The sequence below is a fragment of the Ictalurus punctatus genome, chromosome 14 (genome assembly GCF_001660625.3).
Source record: "Ictalurus punctatus breed USDA103 chromosome 14, Coco_2.0, whole genome shotgun sequence".
NCBI lineage: Eukaryota > Metazoa > Chordata > Actinopteri > Siluriformes > Ictaluridae > Ictalurus > Ictalurus punctatus.
This window is the reverse complement of record NC_030429.2, coordinates 16286155-16301247: the sequence shown is the minus strand read 5'-3', so window position 1 is coordinate 16301247 and position 15093 is coordinate 16286155. Positions and strand designations below refer to the sequence as shown.

The window sequence follows — 15093 nt, the reverse complement described above, 5'->3', positions numbered from 1 at the left end:
TGGTGACCACTGCATTAATTGAAACTTAGCAACTTTAAGCTCCACCCACTCACCACAATCACTTCATGGCCTATATCCCTGGAAAGCTTGTTTCCTGACATATTTCAATATATATTTCAATGTATGTAATATTATGATATCCATCTCACTACATTTATATATATATATATATATATATATATATATATATATATATATATATATATATATATATATCCATCCATCTTCAACCACTTACTCCTTTTCAGGGTCGCGGGTATATATATATATATATATATATATATATATATATATATATATATATATATATATATATATATATATATATATATATATATCCATCCATCTTCAACCACATACTCCTTTTCAGGGTCGCGGGTATATATATATATATATATATATATATATATATATATATATATATATATATATATATATATATAAAACAATGCTTGATTTAACTATTGTTATGAATGTTGTTAAGAAATGATATTCCAACAAACCTTTCTGTAAGTCTTTCTCTTGAGAGTGTCTTCAGAGTGAAAAATATTTTAATTCTAACATCAAAAGACTAGGTTTTTTTTTTATTATTTAGTATGCAAATGTATGCATGTTTAATAAGAAGAATCCTGATTTGCATGAATAAATACTACAAAAATACTTTTAAGAATATCAGCAGTCAACTGGCAAATATTTATTTGGATATTTATTGTAAAAATAATAATAATAAAAAAACATACAGTGTCTTGCCTTAAGTGTTAAACCTTACACCTCATCAGCTATTTTCCTTCTGTGTTACAATTAGTTGGTAATGTCACTACTAGTATTGTCACCTGTAACATTTCATTGCGTAAGTCACTTGCAAGTGTCACAGGTTTGGTTGTTTTCAGCGGCGTGTTCAGGGCTGCTGCAGTTTCTTTTCCCTGAGGTGTATTTCTGAAAGCCCAGGGGTTTTACAGAACCATGCCAAAGTCCACGTGCGCTGCTTCAGAGGGGCGGGGCTAAAGGCTTCGGCGCTAGTCACGTGTAGCAGGCGTGGCGTGTAATTAGCTGCAAGCAGAGGCAGAAGTTGCCGGAAGAAAAGTAGCTAAGGAGAGAATTCCCCAAGTCACACGGCCATGTGATCAGGTTTCGTAGATGGAATGGCTGTGTTTAATAACACTCGGGAAAGTTTCCTCTGCAGTGACAGGCAGTGAAGGTTTTGGTCAGCTGCGTGGTGTCAGAGTGAATCCAGACCAACTCAATCTACTGAGCGAGATCAGACTCTGCCTGAGTCTCTCTCTCTCTCTCTCTCTCTCTCTCTCTCTCTCTCTCTCTCTCTCTCTCTCTCTCTCACACACACACACACACACACACATTAACAATAGCTAAAAATTGTATGCAGTAGGCTGTTAGCTCAGACCTAGTAAAAATATAAAATGCATACAATTTAAAATCAGTTCCTTAGTATCCTACATTCTTTGTTGAATATGACGTTAATATGTGCCTTGTTTTTATGAGCTGAACACAACACAGGGTTGTTGTTGTAAATACTAGCTACTTAGAGCAACATAAGGCACATAACATCAGGGGCCATAACATCAGTACTAATTTTGACCCCTCAGACATGGTCATTACACCACCCCCTGCCCTGGGAAATTTTCCTTCGCTAGGTACCTCATGGGCCCCCTGTGTACACCCCTCCTCCCCATCTCCATTCTACTGAACCCCTGCATAACATGCTACATGTAGACATGCTTAACATTTATTATAATAATGATAGTAACAAAAAGTCCTTGCTTCAGTCCTGAGCTCGGGTTAGTGTCTGGTGTCCGTGTGGAGTTTTGCATGCTCTCCATGAGTACGTGTGGGTTTTCTCTGAGCTCGTCAGTTTGCTCCCACTGTCAAAAACATGCAGGTAAGCAGATTGGCGACACTAAATTGCCCCTAGGTGTTCATGTGTGTGTGAATGTGTGTGCCCTCATCCCATCCAGGTGAATTTTCCTATCACGCACCCAGTACCCAGTATCCCGGGATATACAGGCTCCGGATCCACAGCGATCATGATCATGATAACATGGTCACTGAAGATGAAGGAACAAACATCATAAGCTTATGATTTTATTTCAACTCTTAAATAGTCACCTTGTTTTATGAATATTTGTGAAGATTTTTTTTTGAGAAATGGCTAAAGCTTGACACATGAGTGTATTAAACATGATTTGAGAGGGATGTTTTAAATGCTAAATGAAACTATCCATTGATAATACTGTGCCTTATATTATACCAAACAGTTTTGTACCTACGTTATACAGCATTACGTTGTATACATACAGATTTGGCAAATATGTCGACATATATCCGTGAAACCTAATATAAGGGCATGTAAGAGCTCTGGCTCAGTGTGAGAGGGCTCTTAAGAGCGCTCACATCCATTCATCGGTTATTGACAGCCTCTCCCTTTCCCAGTGCTGCTGGAGCTCTCTCTAGCGCTGCCAGTGGACAATCAGACCCACACAGCCTCCTGCTTCCACTCGCCTTCTCTTTTTTTTTTTCTTTTCTTTTTTTTTTTTTTTTTTTTTTTTTTTTTAACAATTCTTACTTCGGCTGTAAATTTACCCAGCCAGACGAAGCGTCTCAGCTCGAAATCTCATCGCGACGGCTCGTGATATCGCAAGTAGCATTTTTTTTTTTTAGACTGAAAAAAGCCCTCTGAAATACAACATGGAGTCGCCTCCTGATCCGACGAGCGAGCCGGGTAAGAGCGCCTCCGAGGCGGCGAGCGCGGTCAGGGAGAGCCCGCTGAACCTGGACGCTCTGCGGAAAGCCGAGCACCAAGCGCCGGTGCGCAGACACAGCTGCTCCAGCACCAACAGAGGTAAGTGTACTTCAAATACCACCTCTGTTTTAGCAGTAGTGCACATGCAGCAAACTTCAAAGTGAATTCTTTGGCAAGATCAACTTCAGGCGCGGAGATGTGAGTGTTTTCCCCATTTCTTTACTGAATCATTACAGACAGCGAAATACACAACGATTTACTGATTGTTTAGGAAAAAAGAGTTACTGACAATAGTGTTGTTTTTTTTGTTGTTGTTCTTCTTCATGGTCATGACAGCACTGGCTTCCAGAGATTATCACACGAATACGTTTTCATTAAAAAAAAAAAAATGAACTGATGCATGATATGGTTAAAATCCAGATTACAAATAAGACCCAAATGACATCAAGCTGATTTACTCCGTTTATTATCTGAACCGAACTTTTAGCGTGCACTTGGACATTTTCACACTTTAACACACCACCAGCTGTACGTCCCGGGATGTGCATGTCCTGCTGTGCTATGAAGGCATGCAGCGGTGTGGATTTTACACATTTAGCTGTCAGTATAGCTCGCGTGCCAGTGCACGCGTTCCCGAGCTCAGTGTCACGCGCAGAACAGCTCGCGCCTGGAGCGCACAGCGATCCTGGAATAACGGACACGTTAAAGCGGGTGGATGTGTAGACATGGGCGCTGATATGAGGATTGCCGACGTGGTCGTAAATAACTGATAGGAATGAGTAAGGTGGTCTGATTAGGAGCAGTCCGTGTTTTACAGTAGAGACAGTAAGGGCTGATTTATTAGCCACGCCCCCCTCGGCTGCCTCCATTCAGCCGAGCTGCTCCAAGTTGAGCGGAAAATGTAGCTCACGTTAACGAAAACGCCAAACAGAACAGCGTCCAGGCGAAGCTTTTTTTTTTTTTTTTTTTTTTTTAGGGGGGGTTGGTTTTGGAATTCGGCGTGTGTTGTACCTCACATTCTTTAGTCCACGGTTCACATTGGAAGGGTATATTTGGGCGCTGATATGCGGAAGCAGGAATGTAATCTGGTTATGTAACAAGTTTTGCCATAAACAGAGGAGCGCGCGCGCGCGAGACAGAGAGGCAGTTCTGTACTTGTTCACCACTTGCAACAACTTTTATAATCAAACTATGTTTAAGCATTTTTTTTCTTACTACCTTAACAAGTTTTACGAGCACTAAAACACAGCTTTCACCTCATCCCTTAACTTAACTGCCTGGTTATGTTATGTTATGTAATAGCAGCAGGTATCTGAGAGTTTTTTCGGCTGGCCCGAGCCAGGGATTTCTAGTGAAGAAGTGTGGCGATGCTTCACTCCTAACCCGCTGACCTATATTCACCCCGAGACTTTAGTAGTAAAGAAACTAAAGTGCATCTGGAAGGCAAAGGCAGAAGGAAAGAAAAAAAACGGAAAGAAAGAAGAGACCGCCTCAGTTCTGTTATGTAACGTTGTGAATGGGCGATGGAGAGAAACACAGTGTTCAGTTACACGGCCCTGACCAGGATTGTTTCAAATATACTCAGATTTATTTCCCCTAACTTGAGTGACAGCTCAGACATGACTGTACACATGTAGGCTACATATGTTTTATGGCAGTTTATATAATAAGTGATAAGGGCATGAGATGATGTTCATACTATCTTCCTCCCCATTTTCTTTAATGGTATCATTATATCATGTAGAATGAATAATCAGTGTGTTCCCTACAACTTTGATATTCTTGTGTGCTCATTGCTCAGCAGCCCTTAACTGAAATTCATTCATTCATTCATTCATTCATTCATTCATTCATCTATCTTCAGTAATCATTTTGTCCTGGGCAGGGTTGCAGTGAATCCGGAGCCTATCCTGGGCACAATGCGAGAATTCAACCTTCATAGGACACCATCACAGGGCATCATGCACACACACTCACACTCATTCACACCCAGGGCAATTTAACATCCTTAACTGAGATGATCTATTTTGTATACGTTATATGAAAGTTGTATTTTATAAATCATTTGAACAACATTCTCACCCATTTTTACCATTTTGACCATGCATTCAGCATAAACACAATGTCACATCTAATAATTTTTTTATTGCACACCGATCAGGACAACTGAATAAAAGTTTGATCACATACAGATTACGATGTAGTTTTTGATGGCATTTTTCTTACTGGAATTTGCAGGCTTGTTACAGTTTGCGTTTCACAAATTCTTTCTAAAACCAACATATATTGCTCTTAATAAATTGTAGCAAGAACATGTTTTTATGTCTGTGGTCATATTGTACAATCTTAACATAGTTTCTGACTAGTGAGTTGTGTAGGAAAATGTGGTAGTGATTGGTAATGCATAATTCATCCTTAAATGTAAAAGGCAAGTAAAAGAAGTAAAAGATCATAATATTAATATTTCATGGCTTTTTATATTATGGCTTACTGGAATTGATGTGGTGTGTGTGGCATGTTTTGGTGTTTCTTATTGGATGATTTATTTTGTATACGGTATGCTACTGGCTCAAAAATAATTTTATTATTAAAAATTATATATTTTTAAAGCTTTGTTATTAAAAAATACAGTAGTAAATGAAACAAAGTGAATATTAGGTGTGACAAAAAAAATAAAAATAAAAATATAAATAATAGTCTCCGGTACAATGTGTGCAGTTTTATAAGGAAATGAGCTGTAAGTTTTATTGAGCATCTTGCAGAATCATTCACAGTTCTTCTGGAGACTTTGACTGTCGCACTTGCTTCTTATTTTTTCAGCAAAACCCAGCAGCCTTCATTGTGTTTTTTTGTCTGACAAGTGATCTCTTACATAATATGCCACTTTCTTATATACATACAAACATTTTTCTGTAACATTTAATTTTGTGCTAGAAAACTAATGTTTGAGAATCTAAAATGCTTTTTGTATTGACTTGATAATATAGAAGTCATAAAATAAAGCTAGGATCTATAGCAAAGTTTGTACTAAAAAAGTGCCTAAGCCTTTTGCACTGTACTATATATATATATATATATATATATATATATATAAATATATATATATATATATATATATATATATATATATATATATATATATATATATATATATATTAATAAATAACAATCATACAGTGCACAATAAGTATTGCAGTATACTGTAAGTGCTACTGTAGGAGCACCTGCACTCCTGCTGTATTAAAAGTGTATTTCAGCATTGGCTGTTGTAAGATATCTGATGGTGTAGAGAAGTAGGCTTATGTGTCTGCTAGAGTCATTAATGAAGAGAAAAGGCACCATTATCACAGTGCAGCATCCCTCACCTCTGGAGGAAGACATTTGGAAATAATCAATATTAATGGTGTGATTAATGGCAAAGGAAACTCAGACTGTGTGAGATAGTTGTGGAGCTGTGACTGTGACTCTAATGAAGGTTCTGTTACTTTTCTCCCACATTCAGATGTTATTAGCCAGGGTGCGTTGCTTGCTGATTTGAGATGAGCTTTGTAGCACTTATTCTAAAAGCTGACTAAGAAGGATGGGTATAGTTTTGAGATGAACATCAATTTGCATTTTCTGTCCAGGGTGCTCTACTCAGCCTAGTAGCTGTATTGGTAATTGTACTTCAGCCAATTGTGTGTGTGTGTGTGTGTGTGTGTGTGTGTGTGTGTGTGTGTGTGTGTTTTATGGTTGAGAAGTCTGCATATGAATTCTTTAGTGTTACTACTTAGTGCTGCACGATTACGGCAGAATGATTGCACTTGGCTTGGTTGTACTGGTAGAGATACTTATAGACACGTATATTTATACATGTCCTACAGTTTATGCGTTATAATAAATGATATTTAAATGTTTCAATAGGTTTGCTGTGAATATAATTCTAGTTCTCTCTGCACTGCAGCTCAGGCTATTCAGTAATATTAGTAATTGGCAGATATGTCTGCTTATCTGGTGTACAGGATAAATTATGACATCACATTTTAGTGCCAAATTGAAGCTAGTATAATATTTCGACCAGATTTTCTACTAATACAGATGACATCCTATTAGCAGAATGAATGCCCGTTAACTGCGAGTCTCAGAAAACATTTATGACAAATGATATTGACGTTCTCAGTAGGCAGTTCTGTAGAAACACCTGAGATCTGTTAACTCCCGTTGTTGTAACAGATAAAATTGATTATCATGCTCAACAATCCTTAGCTGGAAGCTTGTTTTCTTTAAAAAAAACAAACAAACCAACAATACCACCAAAGTACCCATTTGCCCATCGCACTGTTTAGAATTATGAAAGCTTAATTTTGAAAAGATTTTTTGAATGCATAAATTGCAAATGCAAAAAATAAGGCTGCAATTGCATTTTGCATCTGACATTTTGGGGGCACACAGTGGCTTAGTGGTTAGAATGTTTGCCTCACACCTCCAGGGTTGGGGGTTTGATTTCCTGCCCTGTGTGTGCAGAGTTTGCATGTTCTCCCCGTGCTGCGGGGCTTTCCTCCGGGTACTCCGGTTTTCTCCCCAAAGTGTCCATAGTGTATGAATGGGTGTGTGAATATGTATGTGATTGTGCCCTGCAATGGATTGGTATCCCGTCCAAGGTGTACTCCGAATTGTGCCCGATTCTCCCTTGGATAGGCTCCAGGTTCCCCGTGACCGTGTGGGATAAGCGGTATAGAAAATGGATGGATGGATCTGATTTTTTGACAGTGCTGGTTAGCACTGTGTTGTGGGTGTGTTGATACACCTGTGAGTGCTACTGGACTGGTGGACTGCTCCACTGCTACTGGACTGGTGGACTGACATTGCAAGGGTGCTATTCAGCATGGGGATTGATTGTGTGTTGTGGAGAATAAATTTGGTTGAATGCAAAAAATATATACAGTCTTTAAAAAAAAAAGTTTAATTGTATGCCTTCTGTGTTTATTCAGTTTCTTGGCAGTGTGAAAATGAGAGAGCCTTTTTTAAGGACCCCCAGTGGGAAGGCCTACCTCTTGCACTGTTAGATGCTTTTATCATGTACTGTATGCCTACAGGGGGTAACATCTTTACTCTTAGCTCCTAGAGTCACAAGAGGACTTCCAATCAGTCATCCAGATGCATATGAAGTCTATCTGGCTTAACAAAAGCTTGTTCTTGTATTTACCCACATTGTGGGGAGCAGTGGCTTATTTTTCCTACAAGTAGCAGCACTGTGGTGTCTGCCATCTGTGAAGGACTAGCCTATAATTACTTATTAGTTGGCATGTCAGACAACAATATTTTGCTTCCTCTTTCTCGGTGTTACTGTGCCATGGTGAAATCTGTCACCTGGTGGTGTGCTGACTGACTCTCCCCAGCAGGGGCAATAGAAAGACAAGCTGTGCCCTCTGATATGACATGAACCCTGTAATCAGCCAAAAAAATGTTATTCTGTACTTTACTATAAACCAGCTTCAATAGCAGAACAAAAACATTCACATTTCCACACATTTTACGAACAAGTGCTATGCTTCATCCTGGCCAAATACCACCATGTAGCTATGTACAATAAAAACAACAGACACCTCTTAATATAGTAGGTTGGTTAACGCGGTTGTTTTTGTTGGCCGGTCAAAGACATCGGGCAGAAAGTAGCCCAACACTTGTGGCCTCCGGTGTCTGGTTGCTTAAAGTGGACTCTCACCACCACAGTCAGTACTATTTAACTCAGCACTCCGGGCAGGAGTATGCACCGTGTGTTGATCCAGTGCTGACAAACGACAAATGGGATGTAATGGCTGAGGCCTCTAAAACAAAGTTTGTGCATTAAAGCCTTCCAAAGTCTGGAGCTGGCATGATGATTAGCGGGTTATCTGATAGCCCTGTTTTGAAAGGTCTGTGACATTCTCAAATACCAGGGATTGGGAATTTCCAGAAGAGACTCCTCGTCGAACCATTGGTGCTGATCTAGGAGCACTTGCTCCTCTTAAAAAAATTTTAAAAACCCACAAACGTGATGTGAGTTTAACAGAAATGTGTCAGTACTGCCCACAATCAAGGCCATATCCTAGAAAAGATCACACAGGGATGACCAGGCAGATGGCCCCCTGACATAATAACATAATAACTCTGATCTTCAGCAGTCTGAGGTGTTGTGCCGGCTGTGTAGAATATTTGCATAAAGGTTATTGAAGCATCCTGTGCGTTCTCTGTAAAAATACACAGGGTAAAGGATTTCCACCAAAGAGGATTCCGATTTTTGTGGTATTTTCCTGAGCATAACTTGCATGTATTTGCAGTCTTTCTCTGAGCAACACAAAGAGCTTCATGAACCTCTGGGACAGCCAGTGTGCCAGAGCATGTCAGAAAGCTTCCTAAGCACTTTAGCAAGAAATCAGTATTAGCACACCAAAGTCCATTTGTGTCTATACAGTCTCCTTATGCAAACTTTGAAACTTTGTGTTGCAGATAAGCAACACACATTCATCTTCACATGTAGACTATCATAAACAGTTAGTTACATCATATCTAATACCATGCTGCAAATGATCACACATGAGCACAAACTTAAATAATTTTTTTCTTTCTGGCTTATGCATTTGCACATTATTGATGTAGACGTGTCCTCAGACACGTCTACATCGTAATAATAAAATCTCTGACTCTTCAAACCTTGTGCTAACACACTGAAAATTATGATAATTAATGCTTATTAAGCAGAGGAAGGCTATAAAAAGATATCCAAGTGCTTCCAGCTCACAATTTCAACTGTCCAAGATGTCATTAAGAAATGGTAGTTAAAGGGATCTGTTGAAGTCAAGGCAAGGTCTGGAGGGCCTAGAAAATCCTAGGCAAAGCATAGGTTTCACTAAGACAGGAGTGGTAGTGTGCCATTCTACTGTGCAACATTGCTTGCACAAATATGATCTACATGGAAGAGTCTTCAGAGGGAAACCTCACCTGCAGCCTCATCAGAAAAGTCACTGTCTGAAGTGTATAATCTAGATAAGGCTGATGCATTGTGGAAACAAGTGCTGTGGATTGATGAAGTAAGAAAGGAACTCTATTGGAGGAAAAAAGTAGCAGCATTTGATAAAAAGGACAGGGGTACAAAAACTTCCAATTATAAGCATACAGTTATATTTGAGCTCAACCCTGCAGGGATACTGATTTATATATATAAAAAAATCTTTTTCAATCACAAGAAACACTGGTTTCAAAATTATTTGCCCATCTTACAATTAATATTTTATGGCAGAGTGGTTAAGGCTCTGGGCCACTGATAAGATGGTTGAGAGTTCAAGCCCCATGTGCTGTCAAGCTACCACTGTGTGGCCCTTGAGCAAGGCCTTAAACCCTCTCTGCCCTGAGACAGTTGTATCATGGCTGACTCAACGCTCTGACTCCAGCTTAGGAAAAAGCTGGGATAGGCGAAGAAAATATTTTTCCAGTACTGTACTTGTATATGATAATAAACTCTTTCTTTTTTTAAATTCTTTTTTTTTTGTAAAGCCTCCCCTAGAGAGAATAAAGGCCCTTTCTGTAATGTTGAACAAGTATGGAGACAATGTAAATGGATCTTGGTCCACTCCTCCATGTAGAATATTTCAAGCTCCTTTATATACTTAGGTTTGTTCATGTGGACTTCCCTCTTCAATTCAGACCAGGATTCAGGATTCAAATCTGGAGACTGAGATTGTCATAGTAGCCCCAGTGATCAAAGATCCACCTCCATATTTTACAGTGAGCTATGAGTTGCTTTTCATTGCATGCAGTCTGCTTTTACCACCAAACATGCTGACGCTGTACCTCACCAAAATGTTTGATTTTAGCCTCATTTGACCACAACATGGGATCCTAAATGTAATTCTAATGATACTTGGTGATGTTCAGGTGCTCCATTTTGTCAGATGATCTCAGAAAGGGCTTCTTTCTTGCAATGCTGCAAAACAGTTTGTTGTTATAAAAGTGATGATTAGCAGTTGATTTTGATACTTTTGAAACAACCACAGGAATCGACTAACCTCTGCTGTTCTAAAATTGTGATCTTTGGGTTGTTTTTTCCCGCCTTCACCACCCTCTGGGTGAGGGAGAGACGGTGTATTCATGGGCATATATACATATATACAGTATTCATATACAGGTAAATCCCCCACTGTTTCAGACATGGGAAACATTTTTATGGCCCTAATTGTGCTCAATAATATTTTGAACTGCTTGTGTATTTTTATATTCATTACCTGATTGGTGCTGGTCAGCAAGTATCTGTCTCTTTGTGCTGAAAGTTCTTAATTTTTTGTGCAATGTGTGCAACCTCATGTCTATACCTCAGGGAAACAGGACATGGTTGTATGCATCAACCTGGGGAGATCCTAGGGACTGAGAGCGAATTAAATATAATATGCATTTTTCAAGAATGACAATTTGTTTTAATTTAAACTTTCTTAAAGGTGTCAATAATTAATATCTTGTGTCGTTTGAATGGGAAATAATTTATTTTAAACAATAATTCTTGATTAATTTTTATGAAGGCGATAATAATTCTGGAAGGTACTGTAAGTTTTCCACTGGGTTTCTTGCTTACACTGTAAAACCAGATAAGTTCATTTAACTCAAAAAATTTGAGGAAACTAATTACCTCAAAATTTTTAAGTTGATAAATCAATATTTCTTTAAGCCAAATACACTTAAATTGCTATTGTTATATTTAAGTGTATTTGGCTTAAAGAAACTGATTTATCAACTTAAAAATTTTGAGGTAATTAGTTTCCTCAAATTCTTTGAGTTAAATGAACTCTCCGGTTTTACAGTGTAGTAATTATTGAATAAGGACTAGTCCTACTTCAATGTTTGTGATGTGTGAACTTTTGGAAATGAGTTGTGTGCAGCACGGATATACACCACGTAATTGCACATGCAAAGTTCTCTGGCTATTCATAAAAGTAGGTCTGAAGTAGTCTTAGTGTTTGTGCTTTGCCAGCTTTGAGTGTCAAACAGATTCAAAATTTCTCAAATGACTCCAACTTTACCCCAATTAGGCTAAAATCATGGACAGTTTTAAAGTTTAGGGGATGTAAGAAACATGTCCTATATTTCCTATATTATTTATCAAAATATGACTAATGTTATGGTGTCCGGATTAGGCAAAGTTTAGCCTCTTTGAACTAAATTTGAAAGTTGTACCCTGTTGGGACAACTTATTTTGGAGTGCAACCCACCAGTGGTGCAACCGGTGCTGGCAAACAGGCCTTCTGCTAGAGACAGGGACCAGATTTTTGATGTCAGTTCTCCTGTGACTGGGCACCACTCAGATCTGTGTCCCATTTACAGAAGTTCAAATCTGAGTTAGATGGTTTAAATAAGAATAAATGAATGTAGTCCATGCTTTATGGGAGCGCTTTAAAGGCATCTAAATTTACTTTTGCACGCATGCTGTGACCCAGCTATGCCTGAGGCGTAATTGAAGGCATGGCACTGAGTAACCTCATGAGAGTTGATCACTCAGTGGAATTTTCAGTACCTGGCACTGAATGCATACAAGTTGGGAAAGGTAACACGATGGATCAACAGCATGATGATGAATTAAAAGTTTCTTTTCCAGCAGTAACCTGAAGTGTAAAGGCACAGAAATCAAATTCCCCCTGCTCTCAGCCAACAGATTAGCTTTGGGTGTACATTTCCATTTAAAGCGGACTGAAATCGGAGTGCTTCGTTTGTGGGAGTTGTCCAATGAGGGTCACACACACACACACACACACACACACACACACACACACACACACACACTGAAGCTACGACTACGTGCTTAACTTTCCCCAGCGTTGTGTTGTGTGAGCATGTGTAATGGTGTAAAATCTATGGCATTTGTAGATCGCTTCCATGGAGTTCCTTAAACGCTGTTATTCTCCTCTGCGACTTTAGAATGAATAGTTTTGGTGAGGCAGAGCTTTTCACCCAGCACTTCTGATGAATGTGTGGTCAGAAAATGAAAAGCTAAGTGGAAAGTGTCAACGCCACTTGCTGCTTTAATACACCATGTGGGTGTAGTGGTAGAGCTGCCAGCTGGTTTGAACTGAGCTCAGTTGTGCATTGTTTTTCTGGCCAGTTAAAGCTACGATTTTTGGTACGAGTAACTGGTCTTAGAATAGCGTTTAAGCAGTTCTACCCAGAGCTCTACGTGGGCTACAGAGTCTGTCTGAAAGTTGTTTGTTTTCACTGGCCAGAGGTTGTATGTTGTTGTCTGCTTTTCATCTTAACACGCACAATTTTCCTTTAAAAGGTGTGTTCACCCTACTCATAAAAACAAGTATGGAAACGCAGAAGGGACATGAAAATCTGGGCCATTTCCTGGACTTGATTTTATGTTTTCTTTGCCCCTGAAGACTGGTTGCATTTCTTGTTGTGTGTGTGTGTGCGTGTGCGTGTGTTGCTCTTTCTGTATGGAGATATCATCTCAGTCATGCTGCCTGGTTTATAATTCATGTATATACTCTTGTGTCTGTCACGAGTTTATGCTTGCATGATTGGATTACCGTTTTAGCAAAAACAGCAATGAAACAAGCTTCATGTATCTAATTTCCTTCTCGAACATCTTGGAAACAGATGCATTCCATGCATATCATTTCCATTTATTTAGCCAAGTAAGTAATAAAATGATTTGACCTTAATAAACATGTTTTAGTGACTTTAGGTGCTTAATTCACCTCTAGTTAAATAGAATTCAGTCTCCTGTACAAATTAAAGTGTGACATATCACAAAGATTGGTAGCTTTGAATTTTAATTAAATAAAAAACTCATTCGTCAATGTTTTTTTTTTTTTCATCTAATAAGCTCCTACAATGTCTCCTAAATAATTGCTTCCCTTAGGTTTTAGCACATCAGACATTTAACGACTCTCACACAGGCACCCCTGGTGATCAGCTGGTGATCAGCTGCAATTTTTATTAATTGACTAAAATCTTTAGAGCTCAAACACAAATTTCCCCTCAGATGAAATAACTAAAATATTTAATTAAGATCGGCTGTCCTTCCTCTTGTATTTTTACCCATTACAATGGACTGGTGGACCACAGTGGCGTAACAATACCCATAAGTATTAATCATATTAAATCACACTGGATGGGAATCCATTAATTCATTCTTATTTAAATATTTTGTGGTGTGCTTGTGTTTTGTCCCACGATGTTGTATCCTCAGTGACCTTGAGTGTAATTCTGTGAGACACTGGAAAGAATTTAGTAATTGAATATAATTTGAACATTACTGTAACATAGACATTGGCCCTGTTGTTCATGCTACATGAGAATTCATTAAACACATTCATTACATTTATTCAAATTAGCTATGAGAATTTATTTATGTTTATGGATGGACAAATTGTGTTCATTCATTCATTCAATCATTCATTTTTTTAGTAACCTCTTTATCTTGGTCAGGCTTCTGATGGATCCTGAGGCTATCCTGGGAACACTGGTTACTTGATACAGGAATACACCCTGGATTGGACGCCAGTCTATCACAGAGCACCATGCACACACAGTCACACACTCATTCACTCCTGGGGCAATTTAAAGTAGCCAGTCCACCTACCAGCATGATTTTGGGAGGCAAACTAGTAAACTTGTGGATTGTGTTATTTCTACGATATCCTTATAATTATCGGTTCACTATCTTTGAATAAACAAGATAAAGTTGCTGAATACTACTTGTAAGCAATCTAAAACGGCTGTGATTAAATGGATATTGTAGTCATGCCGTGTTTATGTTGACTGTCACCATTATTGAACGTTAGCAATCACAAAGCCATGTGTAAATAATTCTGGGCCTGGGCTCTCCACTCCCAAAGCTGCATTAAATTTTTTTATGTGCCAAAATGTGACATTGTTTATACTCTGGAGCTAAAGCCTGTAGCTTCAGAATGTCAGAATCCGATTTGTTGGCATTAGCTAGTGTAGCTAATGGGAAAATAACCTTTGTCATTTCTCTGACTGCCTATATCTCACTTATGATCTCATTCTGGCAGATGAAAAACAATGATTAAAAAACATATATCATTCAAGCTTTGATACCACACTCTCAGGCCTAATGAGAAAAAAACAAAGCTATTATGTCATAATACAAGAAATACAAGACCAGCTGGAAATATTAAAGCCACCTGACGCCTTGTAATGCTACTCATTAATGACTTCAAATTAATTTAATGACTAAAACCATTCCTTACTGCTTCAACGAAGTTGATTAACCAGTACCTCTTCCTTGAGATTTTACTAACCAGAACTGCACTGTCTTTTTTGTTTAATGGCAGTTAATGGCTGAGTATGTGGATGAAGGGCTA

The 15093-nt window shown here is 38.6% G+C and overlaps 1 protein-coding gene across 1 annotated transcript in view; it reads left to right on the top strand.

The window, feature by feature from the left end:
• The first annotated feature begins 2556 nt into the window (after nucleotides 1-2556).
• Nucleotides 2557-15093, top strand: part of roraa (RAR-related orphan receptor A, paralog a) — a 260726-nt gene continuing 248189 nt past the window's right edge. The window contains exon 1 of the mRNA XM_017485580.3: nucleotides 2557-2857. Within this exon, the coding sequence (XP_017341069.1) occupies nucleotides 2704-2857 (154 nt within the window). The 5' untranslated portion in view covers nucleotides 2557-2703. The remainder of the gene's footprint in view (nucleotides 2858-15093) is intronic.